A 22,579-nucleotide genomic window follows, 5' to 3' on the forward strand; every position below is an offset into this window, starting at 1 on the left:
CAACGGCCTGCAGTAGCGACGATGATGGAAACCCATTTCTCGGCGCCGCCAACTTTCCATACGAACATGCTAGATGTAATCTGACGTGCTCCGAAAGCGAGGGTCCGAGATCTCCTATGCGGGGTGGATCCGCTGCCGACGTCTATGTCATTCCCGTGCCGCGCATCTTGACCTTCAACGCTGCCATGCTACTTTCTGCCGGATTTTGCATCCCCGCGATACTGTCTCTAATCTTCACTTGGGACAAGATCCTCGAGATCAACTGGAAAAGACGACGGCATGGTGAGCATCTTAACGCTCGAATTGAGGGTGCGAACATGACCGTTGGGGAGCTGAAAGGCATCAACAATGTTGTGAGAAAGTTCTTGAGCGTCATCGAAATTCCGTTGTTTGGTGGTGTGATCATCACAATCATCGGGGTTGGTGAAGCGAACTTCTTTAGTTCACAGGTATCGCATATGACTGAGCCCATGGCTTCCATTGGTGAGTATACGGTCGCAGCGCCATGTCCATTTCTGACATGATCTTTAGGCCAATGGTCACCCATAGCAGGAACAATTCTGGCTGCACTTGGTTCTCTATATATACTGTGGTCAACTGATGACGATGACGTCCCCAGAAGGAAGTCTCCGGATCCTTTCGAGAATTCGGGTTCATCACGTCCCAGCCGGAGTAGCGAGCGACAACCTTCTCCTCGACGTCCATCGCCTGTGTATTATAGCTCGGGAAGAACGGCAGGGGATGGCCTGGGCATAGGCTCAGAGTCACCTAATGCTATCGAGTTGACTCCGACTATCACGTATCCGGAATCTGAACGCGTCCCTGCCAGTTCTTTCTCTTGTGAAAATCAGCAAGATGATCACCGATCTGATCAGCCGACAGCTGGCAGAAATCGTGTGCGCAAGTGGTTCACGTCAGCTGGGAACTACCTCGGTGACGCAGCACACGAGAAGCTCGCCCCAGATCATGGCCACAATGACAAGAATACCAAGGATTTTCCAGAAGTCCCCGGTGAGATTCTGCGCAACGCCCGTCTAGTAGAGATTAGCCGCACATACAGTCATCTTCGCGAAGAACGGGAGAACAGCGTATATGCGGCAAGCATTAGGTCTACAACAGGACTTGAAGGAAGTTCATCTCCACCCATCCCAGGGTCTTCACGTCCCGAAACTAGTCCTTCTCGACCACCGAAACGGCGAGATACGCTGGAAGTACCAACGGAAGGACATCGAGGGAGTGAAAGTCGCTGATTGATTACAAGCCAAACCAGGCTTCCGATACTGTCAAATGCGAGGGAACGCTATGTCCTACACCCACTGCCCAGATACCCTCGACGCTCGGGCCGAAGTCGTCAGTGCGATAGTTCTTCTCTGGTGTATCCTTCTTTGAGCTTGTTGGTGTAGTACTGACGCCAAACACATTGGTCCATTGCTTCAACGTCTCGTCGTAGTTCTTGGGACTAAGCGTTCCGTCTACAGAGCCATGCCAGAATTCTGAAGGAGTCAGTTCATGGTCTACAAGCGCAGTATATAGTTCGGAACTTACGCATGCGCGGTCGTGTTCCGTTGTACCCTGGATACATTCCTCGAACTACATCGCCCCAGTGTTGCGCAGTGGAGATAGACTGTCCGCCAGAGCATGTGTTGTTCCATGCTGCCGCTGCTCCGGAGGCGGAGACGAAACACCCAGCCGGTACACCAGAGTACAGCGACACTGCGCTGATGAGCTCGGGGTAAGTGGCGGCGAGGACGTTGCTCATCATGCCGACAGAGGAACCACCCGTAACGAAGACTTTCTTGGGATCAATCTTGTACTTGTCAATCGCATATGTGATCATGTTCGCAATGGCATTCGAATCGCCGCCACCGTTATGCGACAGTGAAGCCTTGCTGGACACATCCCAGCACTCAGTCGTCGAGCTTGGCCATACTGTCACGTAACCTTTCGTGTCCGATCCTTTCTTCCATGGAATCAGGGAGTTTTGAAAGTACTTCTGCGCCGATGATTGGCACGAGTGAATTGCTACGACCAGTGCGTCACTCTTGACTTGGTCGGGTACATATACCCACCTTTGGTGTCGTGTTAGCTGTATGTAAGAGAAGGGTGGTTACTACGTACATGCCAGGCTTCGCTCGCGCACTACCACCATAGTTCGAGACCTGCGTCAATTGCGCAGCGAGAGCGCCTGACACGAGTGCGAGGCTTGCAGCCAGGGTTTGGATATGCATTCTGAGTGAGTTGATGATAGTCAGAGTTGGAGAGTTTCATGCTTGAGTCTGATGGCTAAATATTCATTCATGCTCAGGTTCTCCGCATCGATAAAGTGGGGTCGACTGTTATTCGTGGAACTCGAGTTGTTTTTGTCGTCTCGTATACTCCGATTACTGTTGCGCCACATGAAGTACGATGTTTGTCAAAGTAGGTTGTTAGGTAGCTCCGGGTAAAGAGCAAGGTGCTCGCAATCAAGCTTCATACCAAGCATTTTCGCGGATTACCCGCATATTTCTACACCCCTGCACTCCATGTTCATCACTTTGCGACTGCCGGTATGAAACACGATACATCAATGCTACTGGTCGAACTGTCGTTAGACTTTGATAGGGTTGCTATGGGTGCCGAAGAAGGCTTCACATCAGGTGCAGTTCCCAAACAAGGCTCGCATGATCTGCAAAGAATACAATATGGGGATGAATCATCGTGTGACGGTTGCTGGCTTTAGTCTCGGACAGAAGGGAAACTGCGTTAGATGTTCGGTACGTTATATGGAACGAGCGTTGGCGTTATGTGGGGAGGATTCCGTGACGGTCGGACTTGTCGTTGGACTGTTTCCATCGAGGAACAGTAGAATCGAACAACGAGACAACAACTTTTGCCCCGAATTTGATACAGCCTTCCATACCTCGGTTCTGACACGGTTTCATGGTAGAGACACCGGCAATGCGGCCCCTCCTTGCGTCCACCGTCGTCTTTTTAGCCCGTCATGCTTCCGCCCACGGCGGTGCTCTGAACTATACCGTCGGTGACACATGGTACCCTGGGTAAGGCCAAGATGCCTCAATGCCTCCAGAAACAACCAGCACAACCCGGCTTACACTCGCAGCTACGACCCCTATGGCGACCAAATCATGCAAGACGCCGCCCCATGGATGCCACAACGAAAGTGGATCTCCAACAACCCCATCTTCGAAACCACCAATACGTCCCTATCCTGCAACACACCCGGCACTCCCGCTCGCGCCTACATACCCATCCGCGCAGGCGAAAACATAACCGCCGTATACGCATACTGGGTGCATACTGTTGGTCCTATGATCGCCTGGATGGCCTACTGCGACAACGCGGAAAACGACTGCACAACCTTCTCCAGTGAGACAGCAAATTGGTTTAAGATTGGGGAGAAGGGGTTATTGGAGGGAAGTATTGAGACTGGAGAGTGGTTCCAGAAGGCGTTCAGTATGTGGGATGGAAGCCCAAGTTTGTGGAGTGAGATGGTACCGACAGGGTTGAAGGCGGGGAGGTATCTGGTGAGACATGAGATTATCAGTTTGCATTCCGCGAATAGTAAGTATGGTCTTTCTTGATCTAAAAAGAGGACGCAGAGCGCTAACGGTGCGTGCCTGCCTAGAACCGCAGTTTTACCCCGAATGCGCGCATTTGGAAGTTAGCAACGATGGAGAGGAGGGTGTCATACCTAGCGAAGAATATATGGCCAAGATTCCAGGAGTGTGGAGTATGGACCGTAAGTGTATGGACGACCAAGTAAAGAGCATGCGACTGATCATTAGTAGAACCAGAGATCAATATCGACATCTACAGTCCCGAGATTTCGACGAAGACGGTATGTCTGAAGAAGATAAGGATAAGCCTCGATAGCTTTGTGCTAACAAAGTTGACTAGGTATACAATATCCCGGGCCCACCCGTATGGACAGCGAAGCCGTAGGTCGGAATGCGGAAGGATCGATGGACTGGTTCAACAGGCACGATTCGCGGCGTAAACTACCTGGAATCAGAACCTGGTCAATTCAGATTTTGCTCATCAAAATTCATATATCCTCTGTGGCGCAATTGGCTAGCGCGTCTGACTGTTACAGCTTGCAGTAGCAGTCCATCAGGAGGTTGGAAGTTCGAGCCTTCCCGGAGGAGCTGAATTTTTGGCCATTTGTGCGTATAAGGCGGTAGGACTGTGTGGGCTGACAACGGCAATATATTTTTGAATGCTAAAGTTGTGGATAAGGAAGCAGACGCGGAGGATCCACATGGGTGCGCGCTTACATAAACGGCAATTGTCATCGGCTAGCGATGCTTGTCGCGCTCCTTCCGTACTGCCTTTCACCACAATAACAACACACGTCGGCATATGTACAACGCGACAAAGACTGTGTTCTGATGAACTAGCTGCCTTTTGTTATTGTTTACGCACTCATCGCGTAACGGTGCCATCCTAATCATCGCATCAGCACTGAGATGCTTAACGCAGCTTCCGAGTCATATAAGTGCCAGGCACATGTCGATTCCACCACAGATTATTTTGTTAACGTTACAAAAGTAACATATAGGAGCACTGAACCCGATGTCCGGCGTGCTACCATGAATGCAACAGCTACAGCAATATTTCCACAAGATCAGGACAGACCCCCGATAACTCGTATATCCCCGTATCCTCCCACAGACTTCATGCTCGTCCACACTTCCTGAAATCACCACTGCGTCTTAGCAATCATAGGAGTGTGTATCGTCCAGTCTTTCCACTAATGCCCGTCTTGCCACCTCTCAGACCCTTCCCACACCTAGAACTCATCTCGCTCATGGTGACCTCCTCCTTTGCTATTCCTCTGGTATTCTCCTCTATGTTGGCCTTTGAGGCGGCCCCTACCATCCCCTTAGCAGCATGCACCTTGCTGGCTCTCTATTTCTTGGCCTCCTTGGCCTCCTTTCGACTGGTCGAGTCACAAGTGTCTCGATGGATGCTTGCTTAATTGCGACTTCACCATCCTCTATAGGAGTAGACAGTGACTCGGAGTGTTTGGTGGGAGGAAGACTTGCGACAGCGCTTGTTCTCAGTGTCGATGTCGCTTTTGTAGATGGCAAGTCACCAGATACTGGCGTTGTAGGTCTGTGATCATCCTGGATGGCGTATGTTAGTCTGGTGCCCGATGCGCGATGTGTAAGCCAGACGATTCAGCTACAATACCCATGTTTTCTCCGTCCCCTGCCGAAGATATGTCTTGGCCTCTCGACGATAGTCCTTTACGTCCTTCGCCAGCGATGATCGTCAACGGTGGATGGCCTATCTCATGGCCAACATCCTGTCGGCCTGCAGCATAATCTCGTGCACGGCAATTGTGGAACGCAGCCTGGTCTTGCAGTTTCAGCTGGCGCCGCTGTTGATGCTCGGTCATATCCTCCCTCTTTCTTGACAGCTCCTCTCGCTCTGCCTTGTTCGCCAACGCTGCATCGTGTTCAGCTTTGAATGCCTCGAACTTGACCTTCCATTCGACCTCAGTGGCGGGGTAGCCGTTGCGCGCGTCCTTGACGTCGACGTTGAAGCCCGCTAGATATGGATGTACAGCGCATCCTTTGGGCGAAATGCACTGGAAGCGCTGCCCACATATCACGACTTGGCCGTATATGGGTGACTTCTTGTCTTCATCGACCACGGGAGCGAGGCACCAGCAAAATTGCAGCGCACTGACACATCTCATGCTTGGACTACCGCTACATTCCTTGTCCTCGCAATGATGCTGTCGGTGAAGGAGGTCAGTATTGTTTGAAATGAACTCAGCTAAACTCTGCCACTTACAACGCTGTTCATTCTCTCCTTGGTACGAATGTTTCTTATCATGGCGACGTTGCATTCGTTCTTGATATAGTTGCCGAACATCTCATCCAGGTCCAAGGAGCTCTGTCGCACGTAGTTGGGCATTGCTGTGACGATCGCATTCGGTATTCACTAGATTGTGGTGGTTGGTAGACAGTACAGCTGGACAGATAGAGCCGGGAAATTCCTATAGATCTGTAAGATTGTAGCCTCCATCGGTAGAACGCGAGATCACTAATGATTGTTGCAAGAGTTGTTCACCCCCGCGGCTAACGGGCAGTGTTTAATTCGTCATTGTTATTGTTGCCCATTGGTTTACCTAGCTTGACTCACCCAGTCACCCCGAATATCCCGGACATTGTCGAACCTTCGGACATTCGCTTCTATATAACGGAATTTCTTGAACAATCTCTCCTGACGCCCTTGGGTATTCTCACTCGAGACCGTGATTCTCAGCCGCTGTCAGTCATCGCTCGAGTTTTCATTGGCGCTTGTCCCCGTAACAACAATCCCTGCAAAACTTGTTGGACTTGGTATACCTTCGTGCAAGACATCCACAAGACCGGTTCGAAAAAGCTTGCTCCGCGTCAGGCACCTCCACCAACGTTCACATATACGAAGATTCGACGGCGACATCGAGCATGTGTTTCAGAGGAACTTCAGGTCATTGCAATGTCCACGAAAATCCAGGTAAACCAGTTCTTGGAAGTACTGCGTGATGGTTGGGCGAAACGAAAGTGTCGTTCACTATGACATCTACCACCTCATGAGTGAGGATATAGTGACCTCAATGACTAACCAATCTCTCTATCTTCCTGGAATTCGCGTTCAATGCACGATAAGAGGCGCCTCGACTTTTGATGGGCAAGTCGTGAGCAGAGATGCGCCAGTCTCGGTAACGTGAAGTAGACTGTCTCGCTTCCGTCATCCACCAACCCCACATCTAGCAAAAAATGCCCAAACACCAACCACCTCACATGTCTACCACCAAAGCAACACAGATCAACAAAAAAAAAGTTGTAGTTGTTCTCCGCTCCCAGAATCGAACTAGGGACCTTTCGATAACAATTTGCTATTACAGTCGAACGTGATAACTGGGTGGGATGTTAGAGGGATGATAGGGGATGATAGGTAGGATTTCAACGTACACCAACTACACCAAGCGGAGGCTTGCAACCAGCGGTTGCGCTTGTGGTGATTGATGAGTCAGCAAGATGAATAAAACATATATATAGTTTTAGGCACTGCTAAAAATAAGCGGGAGGAAGGTTGAGGGATTACGTCGGACATGTGTATTGCTGCGCAATGACCCGCAAGGTGGGGCAGTTGCTGCCATGATGCCTTACCTTAGTAAGCTCTCCAATATGACTAGAATCGAACACAATTTCATAAGAATGATTCTAAGAGATATCTACAAAGGAAGACCAAACCGCAGCAGTTTAGGGCACGCGCAACGTTCAAGAGTCTTACATCATGACACAAACTTATACTGTTGCATGATTATCGGCGCCAGTGAGATTGTTGGCCTTGTTCCAATCTTGCCATCTCTTACGAGATATGCTCTCATCCTCAAGGAGCATGCGATCACCGATTTGCAGCATCTTTCCCAAAACCTGGCATCTGCAATTGTTCCATTACCCATTTCAGGAATATTGGCCATGCTTTCGAAATTTCCAAGTCCAAAGCAAAGGTCGATTCTAGAAGTCCTGGCCATGCCTTGGAAATCTCCAGGTCCAAAGCGAAGGTCGAGTGTTTGGCCATGGTCTCAAGGTCCGTGTGCAATCCGTAGTGAAGTGAGCCACCCAAATAACGTTGGTCACTAATCACACCCACGCGTACCTTGTCGCTTGCGGCTTCTATCATCTTCGCCGACCTTTGCTATATCTTGTAAATGAGCTCATAAAGATTGGCTGAAGCAGTACGGTTGAGTAGTGAGTTATCAATGGTTACCGCTGGTGCTGGACCACTGGCCCGGTCGCCTCTGGAATGGAATATCCACGAGAAGCCGAGAATTGCATGAGTGGTGCAGGTGGTAGTGCATAGCAAGTCGCAACCTTGAACAAGAACATATATGCTGTAGTGAAGCAGTTTTTCTGACACGTAATGATCGCCAGAGTAAAGACGGACTGATACACCGCTTTGCTTAGATGGCGTGCGCCACTCGGGTGTATACATCATGATTTCGACCACATAATAACCAGTTGGTTCTGTGTTGTACGACATGGTCGGGGACGCTCGCATAGCCATAGCCATGCGCAGGGAAGAACCGTCGACGCTTGTGTATTGACTGTCATCGGGGCCGCAAAGTTCCGATTGCGAATTTGGAGCCAGTTTTACATGGATGGGACCGCACATGTACTTGTCTTGCTGTCCTTTGATGACAAAACGATTATACTGTTCCGTAAATTTGAACGGGCTGTTCGCAAGAACATTGGAGTCCAAGATACGCTGAAGAAGCTGCCATACGGTGAGATTGTAATCAACCATACTAACGAGCTCCAATTCTTCCTCGCGTGCCCCAACGAGGCCGAGTAAAGCAAACACGCCATCTTGGGGAATTGAACATGACAGCATGCCAAATCCTTCAAACAAATACTCGAAACGCAGCCCGCGCGAGCCCTTGAATCCACCGTAACGATTGTTCGTGAAGGCAATCGTTTTACTTCGTGAAATTATATGCGATCCGTTGAAGAGACGTCGATATCGCCCAATCCTATGCAACTGGTCATAGGAGATTTTGTCCCTCCCCACCAATAGAAATACTTTCTTTGCGAGGGTAAACTCCTGTACAATCCACATCCGTGACCAATAATCTGCTTGTACTATGTATTCAAGCCGATTCTTCTGTCGTGTAAATTGACACTCATCCCCTTTAAACCAATAGTACGTATCCACTATATGCTGTTGGTCGAAAATGCTAGCATGACGTAGTGGTTTGTCGTAGCCTAGCCAACAGTAAACGTACCTTGCGCCAGAGTAGATCCTTTTCATCTCCCGGACCTGATGGCCTCGCTCGTGGATGTCGTCTTGATTGATGCAGATTGCGTCTATCCATATAACCTGAGATTGGTATCGGCTGCGAAAGGCTTTGAGGAAGCGAAAGAGGTTTTTGCGCACTTGAAACAATGTGCCATTTAGGATTATGGTTTTTGTTGGCTCAGGCGGACCCCAGACGTAGGAGCCAGCGATGTAATGATCTTCTTCGCGCGAAATTGAAGTTGTATACAGCTCGCATTGCAGTGGAGAGCTAGTCTTTCGGTTAGACAGCATGCGCAGAATTCGGAAGCTGTCACCGTCATGCGGAAGAGGTGAGTATCATGTAGAGGCAGTGTTTGGGGTGGGTGCTGGATTGATGTCTATAGCGTCGGCCGACATAGCGGACGTCCCACCCGAAAAGTATAACCTTGACGATGAGTACAAGAGCCTAGACAAAAGTATGAAGCGATTCGTTTGACTTTCTTGGTTCTTACTAAGTGATCAGACGACACACGTAGGAAGAGGGAGGTGCGGCTGAGCAAATGGGCTTGGCAGCTGACGTTGGGACCAGTACTGGGGTCACACCAATAACGCCCGCCGCAAGGACACGAACTCCAAATTCGCCGTCATCGTCTTCTCAATCTTGAAGCCTTGTCTGATCAGGATTGTTGTAACATGCCTAACTCCCATAACACATTGTATTGCTGAAAAATAGACTAAAAGTCAGTAGATATGCTTCATCCTACCACGTATAAGACCAGCGAAAGGCTATAAATTATCAAGCACACTAGTACTTGGCAGGTCATGTTGCGAGGCGAAGCTCCGTGTGCCAATTTGGCACCATGATTGTGGGTGTATTACGGCGTAGTCAAGGCCACCTGCTGACAAAACACCAAAGGTCCACCCACAATGAACCCACTACATCATAAGCGTCAAAACCCAATACCTCTCTTGAACCTTAATCCAACTCAAAGAATTTTGCAGCTGTTGGATTAGCCCTCTGTCGAAGATTCACGAGAACCGCTCACCATGTCTGCCCCAACAATCCTCATTATACCCGGCGGTTGGCACAAACCCGAATCTTACACTAAACTACACCATGCTCTCACCTCCGCGGGGTTCAAAGTGCACATACCAGAGCTACCCTCCACTAACGGTTCCCGCCCACCCGATGCAAACCTCACGAACGACACAGCGCACGTGCGCGCCACCGCCGAGCAAATCATCAAAAACGGTGACGAACTGATCGTCTTGATGCACTCCTATGGCGGACAAATCGGCACAAACGCCCTTTCCGGCCTCTCCATCACAAGCAGACGAAACGCAGGACTAGAAGGCGGCGTAAGAGAACTCGTATACATGAGCGCATACGCGGTATCAGAAGGAAAGAGCATGATAGACATGGTCCGTCACTTCGACCACGAATCACTTATACCGCTAGCCTTCGATTTCGCCGACGACATGACATGTGTAAGCCGCGACCCTAAGATCTTGTTAGTGGGCGCGGATTCCGGATTGCCTGATAATGAGGTCGAGAAGTATGTTGAGACGCTGGTGCGCTGGAATGGACAGTGTATGTATGATGCGCTGACAACTGAACGGTGTGCGTGGCGCGATATACCGGTTACGTATATTCATACGACGAAGGATATGACAATTCCGTATGAATACCAGAAATGGCTCGTGGAAGGTATGAGGAAGGAGGGCGTGTGGGTGCATACTGCGACGTTGGAGACGGGGCATTGTCCAAACCTGACGGCAACAGAGGGTGTGGTGGATGTTCTGCGAAAGGTGGTTGCAGGCGAGAAACTGGATGAAGAAGGAGAGGTGGAAAAGCCTGTGACTACAGTGGAGGTGCAGGATGCCATCGTGGGTGTTGGAATTGAGAAACCGTAAGCCTGTAAGCACCAAGCAAGGCTAGTCCACCAATACGATGAACTCGCCATTCTTCCCTTGTGACAGCTCTTCCGCTTTCCTCTCCCATTGATCCATAAACTATACCGGCTGCCCTCTCGCGTGCTTCCCATACTTTTGCCGGGGACTGTCCGACACAGGATGTGAGACTAACATCACCACGGCGACTCATCAAGAACTTTTTAATGCATATGTTGTCTGCGCATAGTCTCTGCATTGTCTAGAATCGAGACACGTTTCGTAGGTCGTCTAACAGTTACCACCTCACCATTTCCCCTGTGTATAGCTGAACATCAACGCTCGGACATTGTGCTCGTACATCCTTTTACACATGACTCCCTGGCGTCTCGTACATGATTCCTCCCCGTGATCTGTTTCCCAATATGACGTCTTGTTACTCCTCAACGAAGAACCTCGCCGCAAACACGACGTCGCTCTCCGTGAACACCCCCAGCCTTTCACTCTTGACCTGCCTCAGGACGCCTTGTTTGTTCCTTTTATCCTTGCTCTCCGCGTATGCGATGACGCAATCCCTGTTCAGCGGTGGGTTATCGTTCGTCTTCAGGCGAGTGGGGCTGCGAGGCTCCTTGGGTAAGGTCCGGCGGAGAGTCTTGCGTTTCTTCGTGGATAAGGTTTGAGGTGTAGATGGAGCGTTGCGTGGAAGTTGGGGTGTCGTGAGGGTTGAAGCGAGCTTAACAGGGGATAGAGTCTGATTGCCACGACGGTGTTTATGAAAGGTCTTGCGCTCGGGTGAGCCATCTGCCTGTGGAATAGGAGCAGGAGATGGTTTGATAGGTGCTTGAAACGAATGGGTGTACGAAGTGGGCTCTGTCTCTGGCTCGGGAGTAGTGTGTAGGCTTGACAGAGGGGATGGTGTGCCAGTTTCCCATACCTTGGGGGTTTGAACGGCCGGCACTACGGTATAGGGTGGTAGCATCATATCAGACGTGTTTCCCTGCTTGACAACAGATCGAGATCGGCGTAGTCGCGAAGATGCCTCGCGCAAGATCTCTTCTGGGTCCTCAAACCAGAATGGATTTGCCTTTGGACCCTGTACGCCAAGTATGTTGTTGCCAGGAGTTGTACGACGCGAAGGTCTTTGCTTCGTGACACGCAAATTTTGGTTAATTGTATCAGTGCCAGGCTGGTCGTCATCTGGCTTGGCCTTTCCAATCCTTTCTGCTATATCCGTTCGGTTGGTGTCTTTTGCAATAGAAGTGGGCGGACCAGTTAAGACGTCCGTTTGGCAAGCGCCGATCGGTTGTTGCTTGTCGGCAACGATAGATGGTCCAGTCCTTCCAACGTTTGGTGATGACGTGAGTGACGGGGTGCCCATCCGGACTGTACTCTTCCTCGACCGGCGAAAGTCTGTGAATGTCTTTATCTGCTCAGCAGGATTGGCATATTTATTGTCGCCTGAAGCCACTACCTCTTGAGTCCGGAATTTGGCGGGGCGACGAATAGGCACGTCGATGCGCTGTGTAGGATCCCATCGGTGGTCCACCAAGATCGAATCTTGTTGTCCGTGAACTACCAAGCGCTTGACCTCGATGCTGGACTTAGCCTTCTTCAGCTCTTGCGAAGAAGAAGCTTTTTGTGGAGACAAACTACGCTTTGGCTTGGTAGGTACAGAATACAGAGCGGCCGGCGGCAGTGGCAGCGATAGTCGGCGGTCGAACGGTGGAAAGGGCACTAACTGTGGCCTAGAATTATAAGGACCAAGAAGAGCTGGAGCTTGCGGTAGCATGTTTGGCTTGTAAAACTCGGGTGCTCCAGGGACAGGAGGACCCATGCCAGATAGGTTTTGGTTGGGCGAGGAGTATGCATACAGACCAAGCTTTGAGGGGTCATCTTGAAGTTCTGGTATTGGTGAAGGGAATGAGACCGCGGGCTGATAGTCTGGGTTCTGGACAGCTACCGGAGGGTGATCTAGCGGGCTGGACGTTGGACTGGCGTTGTCGAACGGAATCTGACGCATGAGATCACTAGGCGCAACTCGCTCAAGAATCGGATCCGAAAACTGAACAGCGTACGGCGATGGATACATCTGAGGTGTCTGTAGATGTGGGAGAAGATTGGGACACATAGTTTTCGGGGCGAACCCTGCTTGCGACATGGCGTTCACTTGTGGTTCGTATGCTCTGACTTGCGCACGCGCTCGTCCAATCTCTGGTGGATACTGTAAATCGGTAGAATTCGCACTTCGTCGCATCGGTGAAGACACAAGTCCTGGGCCTGTCATGCTTGGTGCTACGAGTGCTGAAATCCTCGATCTAAATTGGACAGGTGGTGGAATCGATGGTATCAAGGGACCCATGGCCGGGTGCTGCAAAGCTGATGACAATACAGGTGATGCACCTTGTGTCGAGCGCACACTGGACTGAAGAACCTGTCTCTTGGTTTGAAACCCATACTGCGGGTTGCTGTTCCCTTTTGCATCCACATCGATGACCCATGAGTTCGGCTCGATGACATTCTGGGACTCGGCTTCACTCTCGCTCTTTCCAGGCGCATCCGAGCGCAGATGTACAGTAGTACCGTCAGTCCCAAACACGAATGGATAGCTCTCATCAATCATGCGTTTTGGTGCTTTCAGATAGCCCACACCACTAGTGAGTTTTCTACCCTCTCCAGCAGTGACAACCACATCGATGATGCCGAAGGCCTTGCCACCCGGCTTCTGCATACTGTGCACCTGTTCAGGCATCTGCATCGTCGCAAGCGTATTGAGGAAATCGGCAGTCGGAGGCCTGTTCCCCTCCTCGTCGGTACCTCGCTCTCGCGCTTCATTTTGGAGCGCCTGGCAAAGGTGTTGCCATCGCTGCTCTATCGAAGCTGGTGTGTTGTTCTTTCTAGCACTACCGTCGGCTGCCAGCTCAGGCGGCAGAATCACCCACGGTCGCTCAGCGAGGAAGTCGATCCTGGTACCCGCGAAGACCTGGTGATTGCTTTTCGCTCCGGACCTAATATCGTGGGTAGGTATAAATAAGCAGGCGGAGAGTGTTCCGTTGAAGAAAACATCGACCTTGAGGGAGGTTCTCTGGTTGTAGAGGCCCGAGACGTAGGTCTTGTCCGAGAGGTTAACGTGGAGAGAAAGCGCTTTTGGTTTGCGATGCGAGGATGCATCTGCGAAGTTGTAGTTAGCCAGAGTAACACTATCAAGAATCTGCGCAAGGTGCGTACCGATCGTCGCTTCCTCCTCGTCTCTAGTATCTTCCTCTTCGTGTACATCGCTTCCAACCCGAGTCTGCATGAAAGGCGTGTTTGCAACCCAATTGAGCTGGAAAGCAGCCTCATCACCCGGGAAAGGCACCTGCTTCTCCTTCAGCAACTCGCTCTTCAGAAGCCTCTTTTCAGCTAATTGAGATTGCTGCTTGGCTGCGTCGCCCTTCCTTAGTATGATCTTCTGTGTAGTCGTATCCTCGAGTGGCATTGCGCCCAGGCGCACCGACACGCCGCGTGCGAAGTAGGTAGGCATATTTGTACGAGGTGAAGGCATATACAAGTATTATAACATGGCTGTCGCAGGAAGCAAAGCCGCAATACCCGGCAACTGAGTGGTCTCTGGTCGATTGGGTACGGTAATACCGTTTAGAGTGTGTCGAACATGGTGGGGTATGGGGTAATCGTTGCGGTGACTGAGCGCTGTTGTTGTCGCGTGACGTGTATCGTGGGCTTCCGTTTTGGGCAGTCGCCCTCCAGTGCTCTTTCTACGCGTCCTCGCCGCTATAGCCAGGACCCCATCTACTTCTAGCGCTGCACTCAGTGCATGATGCCGATAAGACATTCTCGAGGAGCACCTAGAATGATCACAGGCGATGAACAATACAAGTGAACAAGCTACAGAAAGGGAAATATAAGAAGGACATGGAAGGTCTTCACAACAGCACGTGAATGCCATCGGGATGAAGGTATACCTATATGATAAGACTGCAACCACCAGTGTATTCTCCATGCAAGTCGGCGCTTGAGGAACCTCGCAGCGGTGAGTAATTGATGCTACGCCTCAGAGCTCGACTTCACCCCCCGATTCAACGAAGCCTCCGCCGCTTCTTTGCTGCTCAGTACCATTAACGCCCCAATCGTCAGTAATAATGCCAATCGGTGGACCGCCTAGAACATCGCCTAGCTCGCCTATTGTCTTTTCATACACACTTGCAACACCACGCTCTTCCCAATCGTCATCTTCCTCATCGTCGTCATTATCTTCGAAGCCTTCAAAGGTCACGGTGCCTTGACGTCCGCTTGCCTGTCCTTCTCCTTCGGTATCGGTATCCATTGCCTCACCGACATCATCCTCGTCGCCAACCACGCTATCCCCACTCATCGCTCGTGTAACCGTAAGTCGAGTACGGTCTACAACGCCCTTCAAGCGAACCTTGTCTGTTGTGGTAATTGTACGGCCATTCTCGAAACCTGACAAAAGCTCGCCTGTCGCAGTGTCGTGGCCAGTAAGCAGTGAGGAGAAGGCGTAATCGAGCTTCGAGAGCAGGCGGAAGGTGGCCTGTGCAGAACGCGTTGAAGATCCGAATAGAGGGAGGAAGTCGGCGGTAAGGACGGCAAAGTTGAGCAAATAGGGGATCTGGAGGTTTGCTATATATCGTACATGTTAGCGAAGCTAATTTCCATGACAAGAAGGGGTAGCATACGTGACCCAGATACCCAGACGACATCCACAAGGCCATCGAGATCCTTCGCGACCTCCCAAAACGCCTTGTATCCTTCCTCCTCGCCCGGTGCAGGTTTGAGCTTGCGGTTCGTCATACGATTGTCCACTCGCTTCTGAATGCGGTTTACGCCATGATCCAGGTATCGAATCAAATCAGACTCCCTTGGTCCGCCGGGCTTCAGTGGGTGTTTGCGTGGTTGAGGTAGAGGTGATGCGTGTTGTGAAGGCGTCGCGGACGAGGCTGGCGGGGTAGGAATCTCAGCCATAATGGTCTGTTAAGATTGTGTATCTAGTAGGCGCGTAATAGGAATGATGTAAGTCCTGCTCTTTGTAAAGTGCTAAGGTGGCAGATACAGGTGTATGATGGTGTGTAAGTAGTGGGGTACAGTCATTCTACGCCGCAAGATGAGCGTCCTCTCGATTGTCGCGTGCGTACGAAGATGAGTCCGGCTGATGTCCTTCGAGATGACGGGTTGCACTGGTAGAGGTCGCGCGTAACTTAGACGTGGAGCTCTTGATGATAAGATGACGTTCACAGCTGGTAGCTGCGTTACGGCCATAGCTCCTACTCTGTGCTCATAACACCCCGCAACACCAACATCACAACATCTTCCAGCTTTGGCCAAAGTTCCACAATCATAGGCACATCCAGGGCGAATTGGCCATCAACAAGCTGGATTGAATCGACTGCTTTCTGTTTTCACATGCCTGCACATCTTTTCGTCAATCCGTTGGTAGTGCCTTGTCATAATCAGGTTTTACCGGAGAACCTGTACCAGGCTAGGCAGCACCTTCAGCAAACAGTCACACTGTGCTCCTGAAGGAAAGATGACACTTTTTCCGGTAGAATCGCAATACGACGGAAAAGTTGCATGCTTCGGAGTTGCATGGCATCGGAGCTTAGCTGCTATGCCGTGCGACTGATATGGCAGGGTGAACAGCTTAACGACATCGGCCCGCCGAACTGGTGTCCCTGAATGGCCGGAATAAAGACGATCGCGCTGATTAATCTCAGCGCGCCCTTCTCCAGCGTTGCGCGTGCGCCCTACATGCCAGTCCAGGCGTTCGCTACGCGTCGACATGCATACCTGATTAAGCCACCGACTTGGCAATCCCATATGCTCGCACGCAGAAGACTTGGGTCATCTGGGATGTCGCCCCTTTTCTAGAAGTCTTCTTAACTGCAAGAAAGGAAAATTTGCTAACAAAAGCAACAATCGGAGGACTCCGATTGTTGGATGAGGTTGAAACGCGACATTTATTGACTCTACCACTTAACGGCATAACGTTGAAAATTTGCAAGGAGACCAACGACATAGGGTATCCACTTGTCGTGTACTCGCAAGGCGAGTAATCAGGAACGTGTCGCGCTTGGTCAACTTTTATGGTATGAGATCGTGTAGGGCTTCTTTGAGGCTCAACTGACCGCTAGAGTACCGCCATGGTTGATCGGTGCGCTCCGAGCTAATGCGATCATGACGGAAATGATCCCAGAACCTGGCTAAAGCGCCTTCGAGACCGTTGACTTGGTGGAGACGTCCTTGTGTCGTCGTGTACTCAACTTCGAGAAAATGTAGATGTGCGCACCTGTATGGGTCTAGCGCACAGCGCTATCGGCATAAAGGGCGTGGTTTGTGATGGATGCAGGATGCGTGACTCCCCCCGCGTATCCGACGGCAAACCTGCAAGCGCATCTCTCAGCGCATCATCCATGTGCAGCCTGCAACCTTCTCATCACTTGCCCAGCCCTGGTACTCTGCCGCTTGTAGATGACTCAAGCCAGGGCGTGCCTGATTGACTTGTATAAGACAACCTGAGGCCCACTCATTCACAGCCCTGGAACAAGACGTCTTATCTTCACTTGCCACCCAAGACTAGTCTGGTCGCTTCCTATTCGCACTACCCCAGCTCTCAGCTTCTCCGCATCCAAGACATCTTGTCTGAGGAACATTTTTCCCCGCTTTTCGTGTGACTATCCCTTGGTTGCTGCGTTCAGCCAGTCGGTCTTGGGACACGCGACACCTTCGCAATGCCTTCTTCCTCGAGCATAACATCGTTTGCGCCGCCAGACAGGATGCAGACGCTTGGAAACCAGATAGGTTACAAGGTTCGCAACATCTCGCATCATGGCCAACCTGCAATTGTGATCGATCTTGACGAGAGTGATGGCCGCGGTCACAAGTTTATTACAAGCTATTCTTCCATGGATACTATCGAGGGCACAGTCACCATCACTGCACCGCACGACATCCGCTTTGAGGATATCGACATTGCATTCGTCGGTAAGAGAAGACTATTATGACGAGGTTGGTGATCATGTATCTAACACAACACAGGTACAAGCCATGTATACGTCGACAGGATGACGACCACACCCACTATGACAGGGCGGACAGAGGCAAAGCACCGGTTTTTGACTCTTAGACAGCCAATTGACGAATCAAACTTCCCAACCCCAAGAATATTTGAAGCTCATAGAGCTTACAAGTTCCCCTTCACATTCACCATCCCATCGCAACTACTCCCAAAGGCCTGTTCACATAGTGTCGCCTCGGACCACATCCGCGACATGCACCTTACGCTACCACCAAGTATTGGCGATCCCGATCTGGCTGGGTTTGGCAGTACATTGCTCGATGATCTGGCACCAGAGATGTCAAAGATAACTTATGGGATTCAAGTCAAAATCGCACAAAACCGGGGATCGGAAGGCATCTCGGTGCTAGCTGATAAGCTAAAGAAAGTTCGTGTCAAGCCCGCTTTCCCAGAGCAGCCTCCGTTGAACATTGACCACAGCGAGGAATACCGATCGCGACAGGAGAAGACAGTCAAGAAGGGCTTGTTCAAGGGGAAGCTTGGGACATTATCTGCGAAGACCATGCAACCGCCACCGCTTGTTATCCCGGGCGCACGATCAAGGTGGGAAAGGTCGATCACGACGATGGCCAAGTTAGTCCTACGTTTCGATCCCACAGAGGAGGCCAGCGCACCACCAAAGCTCGGCTCGTTGTCAACAAAGCTGAAAGTCCTGACCTACTACGCCTCGGCTCCCCGACAAAACCTCCCAACGCAGTCAACACTGGGTTTTGACTTATCGCAAGGTCTATACTCCGAATACGTGCCCCTGTCAAACCTTTGCATCGCCGCCGCCCAATGGGAAAAGCACGACGCAACACAAAACCCTAGTCCAGAAAGCCTAGTCCGACGTGACTCTGGTATCAGTGATTGCTCAACCATGAGCGATGCGGAGGAAGCCTTCGCAATCGGCATTCTACCTGCTTCCAAAGACTACAAGCAAGGCACCTTCTACACTGCACAAATCCTTGTACCCATCGCCCTTCCCACGACGCAAAACTTCATACCGACGTTCCACTCCTGCCTCATTTCACGAACATATACCCTCGCGCTGCAGTTCTCCGCCCAAGGAAGTTCAAGCATACATCTCAAGGTCCCTGTGCAGATATGTGCCGAGGGCAGTGATACTGGTATCGAGAACGCTAGGGCGAGGAGCGTAGAGGAGACGGCATTCAGAGCTGCTGCTGATGTCTTTGCGCCGCGAAGTGTTGCGCCACCGAGCTTCGAGACGGCGAGGAGTGCGAGTGTGGGAGCGAGGGAGGAGATGCCGCCTGGGTATTCCGCTTTTGCACCGCCGAGCACCAGGTACAGTGTGCACCATTCTGTTGTGGCTTGAAAGTATTCTCACGGCAGGACCGTCGAAGAAGATGAGAACTGCTCATTGAGCAATAAATTGGCGGCTAATGAGACATGTTCTTGATAGAAGAGACTGTGTTTTGGGGCGTTTTCGAAGGCGCCGCAACGGGAGTTTTTTCCACTACAACCACAGCTTATTCTGGATTTCAGTCGCTTCTTTTCATTATTGGATCACGTATCAGATACCCATCATATATAGCAACAAATCTAATACATTTAAATCTCATAATTCGTTCCTTCCTCTACAGTTGTCGATGATGTGATAATGGCTTGGCACGTCCGTGCTAGCCTTTCCCAGCTTCCTAATCATCTGACTTCTGTAACACTACATCAGCACACCATCGCCCAAGCATCACTCTTCATCAAAACAAGTTACCGTGACGATGGCTGAGCATCCGTCTTTCACATTAGCAGGCTTGCGTAAGTGCCACAACGAGATCTGTGTAGGTATGTGTGTCAAAGCTGACTGAGAAATGATGCGCAGTGGCCGTCGGAGGAACAGCGGGTTATCTCAGAACACGCTCAACACCCAGCCTTGTCGCTGGACTCGGATTGGGTGCTTCGTATGCCTTTGCAGGTGGGTTCCCCTAGTTTATATGCATGCAGATTAGACTTTGACGAAGAAGTTTGATCGTCTATCCCCGCTTCTTGCGTGCAAGACGCTCGCTGTGGCTTCAGCTGACTTGTAATCGAAGGTTACCGCATCAAGCAGAATCAGGACTACGGTACTGAACTTGCGCTTGGTAACAGTATCATGCTATTGGGTTCGGCGATACCACGCATCATGAAGACGGGCGGACGTGCACCTGTGCCGATTGCGTTGGGTGCGACTGGCGCGTTGGCAACTTATTACTATCAGAAGAAGGTGCGCGAGTTTAGGTATGGCGTGTGAGAAGGATCCATGCTCGATAAGAGGAGGACTCTCATGAGAACGATGACCAGCATGTACGACTATGACCGTGTACGACTACGCAGTGTTCTCCTACCCTGCTTTACTCCTCAGTATTAACTCCCCACTCCCATCTTTCTCGATCAAGTATGTCCTTTTCTGTGCCTTCTTCTCATCTCCAATGTCTTGCAGTGGCGGGCTTTGTTGCGCAATCATCATCATACCATCAAGCTGTACCCACGGACCCGGCGCCATCCAGTACCGCAAAGTCTGATACATGCCAAAGCAGAAAGATAGTAACACAATTACGAGAACGGCGACGGCTGCCCACTCCCACTTCAGACGCGGACTAGACCCATACAGTTGCCACTGTATGGGATATGATGCGAGCCTCTCTTCGGAACGAGAAGGCAGAGACGATGGAAGGGGAGACCAGTACTTGTTGCCCATGCTGAGGACGTTCTGCAATAGGACACCCACGACGATTGACAGACCCATGGCGTCGGAGTTGACAACGGGATCGATTGCCTGGAGATTGCGACTCATGAGTAGGAAATGGGGCAGAAGTCTTGTCGACGGAACCAAAGGCTCGAGCCTCGGCATAATGTCACGCGCTTGACCTCCTACTCCGTCGGCAACATCAAAGTCGCTTGCAGTTACGAGTTCGTATACGATCTTCTGATTCCATTCAGCGCCGTAATGGTTGAAGCTGAGGTCGGGACTTGCCCTATCAACGATCCACACATTGACTGCGTACGTCCCATGTCGGAATACGCTGGAACACCTGGCACCTTCAAAGCCCAAGGACGGGACTGGCCCAAAATTGGTTGTGATCACCGCTTCAGAAGATTCGTTCTTAGCTGGCGGTCGGATAATGATCGACCCTTCCAGATTCGAGGAATCCATTGGCATACACACCGTGTTCAACACTGGCAGCACAAGCGTCAAGTTACCAGTCCAACCGATGGATGAAGATGTTGGCTGATGGTTCGTTCTTTTGAGCCAGTCGTAGACACTCGTCACTTGCCCATCATCCGCTGAGATCGTCTCGACTGATCCCTGTGAACGGGTGAAGTCGGTATTGAGCGCAGTCCACCGCTTCCATGGATCTCCGTCTAATCGGTAATCGTAAACATGCCGCCAGCCTTTCTGGGTTTCCTTGATTGTTGAAACAACATGCGTTAAGCCGATGAACGCGAGAGAAGCAGACATGCCAAGCGCCCAGTCCCATGGAGGGTAGCCTTCTCCTCCAATGTTGGACTGACCGACACCGAGCATATTCCCCCAGTCGATGCCTCCCAACAACACTTTGGGATACTCGATCCTCATAGTTTTCCGATCGCCCGCCGTCGTTCCCCACCTCTGTTGTAGGTTAGGATACCATCGCTTCTTTGGTATAGCAACAGTATTGACAGCCAGACCTTGCAGCATAACCGAGACTGATATGCAAAGACAAAGCAACAACGAAACGCGCTTTTCCAACTCAACCTCGACCGCCTCCACCTCGTGATAAAGCTAACAACAGTCATCCACGGCTTCGTCAGCTCATCTTTCAGCCCGAAATCATCGTACGTCGCCCCACGTCTATCTCTCTCCGCAGCGGGAACCTGCGCCATCCAGACAGTGAGGAGAAAAGATGCCATGTATTCCAAGGAGCTCACCAGGAGTACGTCCAGACTTTTGTTGAAGAAGCCGAGAAAGGCTAGCTTGAGATCTGCGTCTACTTCTTCGCCGAACACACGACTTAGGCCTATGGAGATGTACGTGCGCGTCGCTCCGAGTGTAATTGCAGCGATGATGATGCCAATGGCAGTAATGCGGATGGCTAGCATCCAGTAATCGAAAAGTTTCAGGCGTGGTCGCGCTATGACGGCTGGACGACTCGCGATCTTCTCCCTATGCAAAATCAGCAGAAGCTAAACATGATTGCCAGGTTGTTACCTGAAAACTGTCAGATGCGCTGCGGTGTAGTCGCCCGCCTTGCTGAGTAACGTCTTTGCAGGGGCTTTTGGAGCCATGCTGCCGACCTTTACACACGCCGATGTCGAAACATCTGGAATGAATTTTGAGGCTGTCAAACTCGAGCGGCAGTTGACTGGAGCGGAGGGAGTTTGCAGGCGACACCTCTCTTACACGGTGCGGATGCGAGGCTGAAGGATTCGCGAGGCGGAGACATGTGCGTGTTGGCTGCATGCATGACAGCCACAAGCTCCACGCGTGTCCTTATCGACGCAACAAGAGTTGCGCAATTTCCACGAATCGCGTACTACTATATTCTTCGTTTTAGCAATGAATGCTGATGTAGCAAACAAGAAGAAGTTCGATGGTTGCAAACTACGAAGCTCGTTTTTCCCGAGGGTTTGCAATATTGGTAGATACCCTAACAGTGTTCGCTAAGATTCTTACAAACACTCCCGAAGAATATACATTGACGTATCCCTTTGGTCTAGAACTCCATAGCGTAGGCACGACCTGGAAAACTGAGCTCCTCTGTATTTGTAAGTGCTAAAAGGAACCCATTGTCCGGATTCATGGGTATTGCAATGAATACCTACGCTTCTTCATTTGAGCTACGGGATCCTTCGCGAGCTTCCTTGGAC

General features: G+C 50.9%; 11 protein-coding genes across 11 annotated transcripts; 5 read left to right on the forward strand and 6 right to left on the reverse strand.

Annotated features, from left to right (window-relative positions):
- Positions 1-116: 116 nt before the first annotated feature.
- Positions 117-1,250, forward strand: ALTATR162_LOCUS329 (uncharacterized protein; the record flags this gene model as incomplete). Its single annotated transcript, XM_043307922.1, has 2 exons — positions 117-483; positions 532-1,250. The coding sequence occupies 2 exons, from the start codon at positions 117-119 to the stop codon at positions 1,248-1,250; spliced, it is 1,086 nt and encodes a 361-aa protein (XP_043163857.1).
- Positions 1,251-1,254: 4 nt separating this feature from the next.
- Positions 1,255-2,228, reverse strand: ALTATR162_LOCUS330 (uncharacterized protein; the record flags this gene model as incomplete). Its single annotated transcript, XM_043307923.1, has 3 exons — positions 1,255-1,493; positions 1,546-2,069; positions 2,119-2,228. The coding sequence occupies 3 exons, from the start codon at positions 2,226-2,228 to the stop codon at positions 1,255-1,257; spliced, it is 873 nt and encodes a 290-aa protein (XP_043163858.1).
- Positions 2,229-2,937: 709 nt separating this feature from the next.
- ALTATR162_LOCUS331 (uncharacterized protein) lies at positions 2,938-3,942 on the forward strand (the record flags this gene model as incomplete). Its single annotated transcript, XM_043307924.1, has 5 exons — positions 2,938-3,038; positions 3,101-3,561; positions 3,626-3,739; positions 3,789-3,838; positions 3,898-3,942. 5 exons carry the CDS (start codon positions 2,938-2,940, stop codon positions 3,940-3,942), a joined length of 771 nt encoding a protein of 256 aa, XP_043163859.1.
- Positions 3,943-5,140: 1,198 nt separating this feature from the next.
- ALTATR162_LOCUS332 (uncharacterized protein) lies at positions 5,141-5,925 on the reverse strand (the record flags this gene model as incomplete). The annotated part of the gene is made up of 2 exons (XM_043307925.1): positions 5,141-5,743; positions 5,803-5,925. The coding sequence occupies 2 exons, from the start codon at positions 5,923-5,925 to the stop codon at positions 5,141-5,143; spliced, it is 726 nt and encodes a 241-aa protein (XP_043163860.1).
- A 942-nt stretch (positions 5,926-6,867) lies between these two features.
- Positions 6,868-7,581, reverse strand: ALTATR162_LOCUS333 (uncharacterized protein; the record flags this gene model as incomplete). Its single annotated transcript, XM_043307926.1, has 3 exons — positions 6,868-6,914; positions 6,969-7,008; positions 7,459-7,581. The coding sequence occupies 3 exons, from the start codon at positions 7,579-7,581 to the stop codon at positions 6,868-6,870; spliced, it is 210 nt and encodes a 69-aa protein (XP_043163861.1).
- Positions 7,582-9,825: 2,244 nt separating this feature from the next.
- ALTATR162_LOCUS334 (uncharacterized protein) lies at positions 9,826-10,692 on the forward strand (the record flags this gene model as incomplete). Its single annotated transcript, XM_043307927.1, has 1 exon — positions 9,826-10,692. One exon carries the CDS (start codon positions 9,826-9,828, stop codon positions 10,690-10,692), a length of 867 nt encoding a protein of 288 aa, XP_043163862.1.
- Positions 10,693-11,104: 412 nt separating this feature from the next.
- On the reverse strand, positions 11,105-14,188 carry ALTATR162_LOCUS335 (uncharacterized protein; the record flags this gene model as incomplete). Its single annotated transcript, XM_043307928.1, has 1 exon — positions 11,105-14,188. One exon carries the CDS (start codon positions 14,186-14,188, stop codon positions 11,105-11,107), a length of 3,084 nt encoding a protein of 1,027 aa, XP_043163863.1.
- Positions 14,189-14,716: 528 nt separating this feature from the next.
- Positions 14,717-15,645, reverse strand: ALTATR162_LOCUS336 (uncharacterized protein; the record flags this gene model as incomplete). Its single annotated transcript, XM_043307929.1, has 2 exons — positions 14,717-15,303; positions 15,360-15,645. The coding sequence occupies 2 exons, from the start codon at positions 15,643-15,645 to the stop codon at positions 14,717-14,719; spliced, it is 873 nt and encodes a 290-aa protein (XP_043163864.1).
- Positions 15,646-17,408: 1,763 nt separating this feature from the next.
- ALTATR162_LOCUS337 (uncharacterized protein) lies at positions 17,409-19,070 on the forward strand (the record flags this gene model as incomplete). The annotated part of the gene is made up of 2 exons (XM_043307930.1): positions 17,409-17,661; positions 17,716-19,070. 2 exons carry the CDS (start codon positions 17,409-17,411, stop codon positions 19,068-19,070), a joined length of 1,608 nt encoding a protein of 535 aa, XP_043163865.1.
- Positions 19,071-19,473: 403 nt separating this feature from the next.
- ALTATR162_LOCUS338 (uncharacterized protein) lies at positions 19,474-19,982 on the forward strand (the record flags this gene model as incomplete). Its single annotated transcript, XM_043307931.1, has 3 exons — positions 19,474-19,510; positions 19,575-19,667; positions 19,786-19,982. 3 exons carry the CDS (start codon positions 19,474-19,476, stop codon positions 19,980-19,982), a joined length of 327 nt encoding a protein of 108 aa, XP_043163866.1.
- A 90-nt stretch (positions 19,983-20,072) lies between these two features.
- ALTATR162_LOCUS339 (uncharacterized protein) lies at positions 20,073-21,997 on the reverse strand (the record flags this gene model as incomplete). Its single annotated transcript, XM_043307932.1, has 3 exons — positions 20,073-21,341; positions 21,641-21,875; positions 21,921-21,997. 3 exons carry the CDS (start codon positions 21,995-21,997, stop codon positions 20,073-20,075), a joined length of 1,581 nt encoding a protein of 526 aa, XP_043163867.1.
- Between the last annotated feature and the right edge of the window lie 582 nt (positions 21,998-22,579).

The sequence above is a fragment of the Alternaria atra genome (genome assembly GCF_907166805.1).
Source record: "Alternaria atra isolate CS162 genome assembly, contig: 20, whole genome shotgun sequence".
Lineage (NCBI taxonomy): Eukaryota > Fungi > Ascomycota > Dothideomycetes > Pleosporales > Pleosporaceae > Alternaria > Alternaria atra.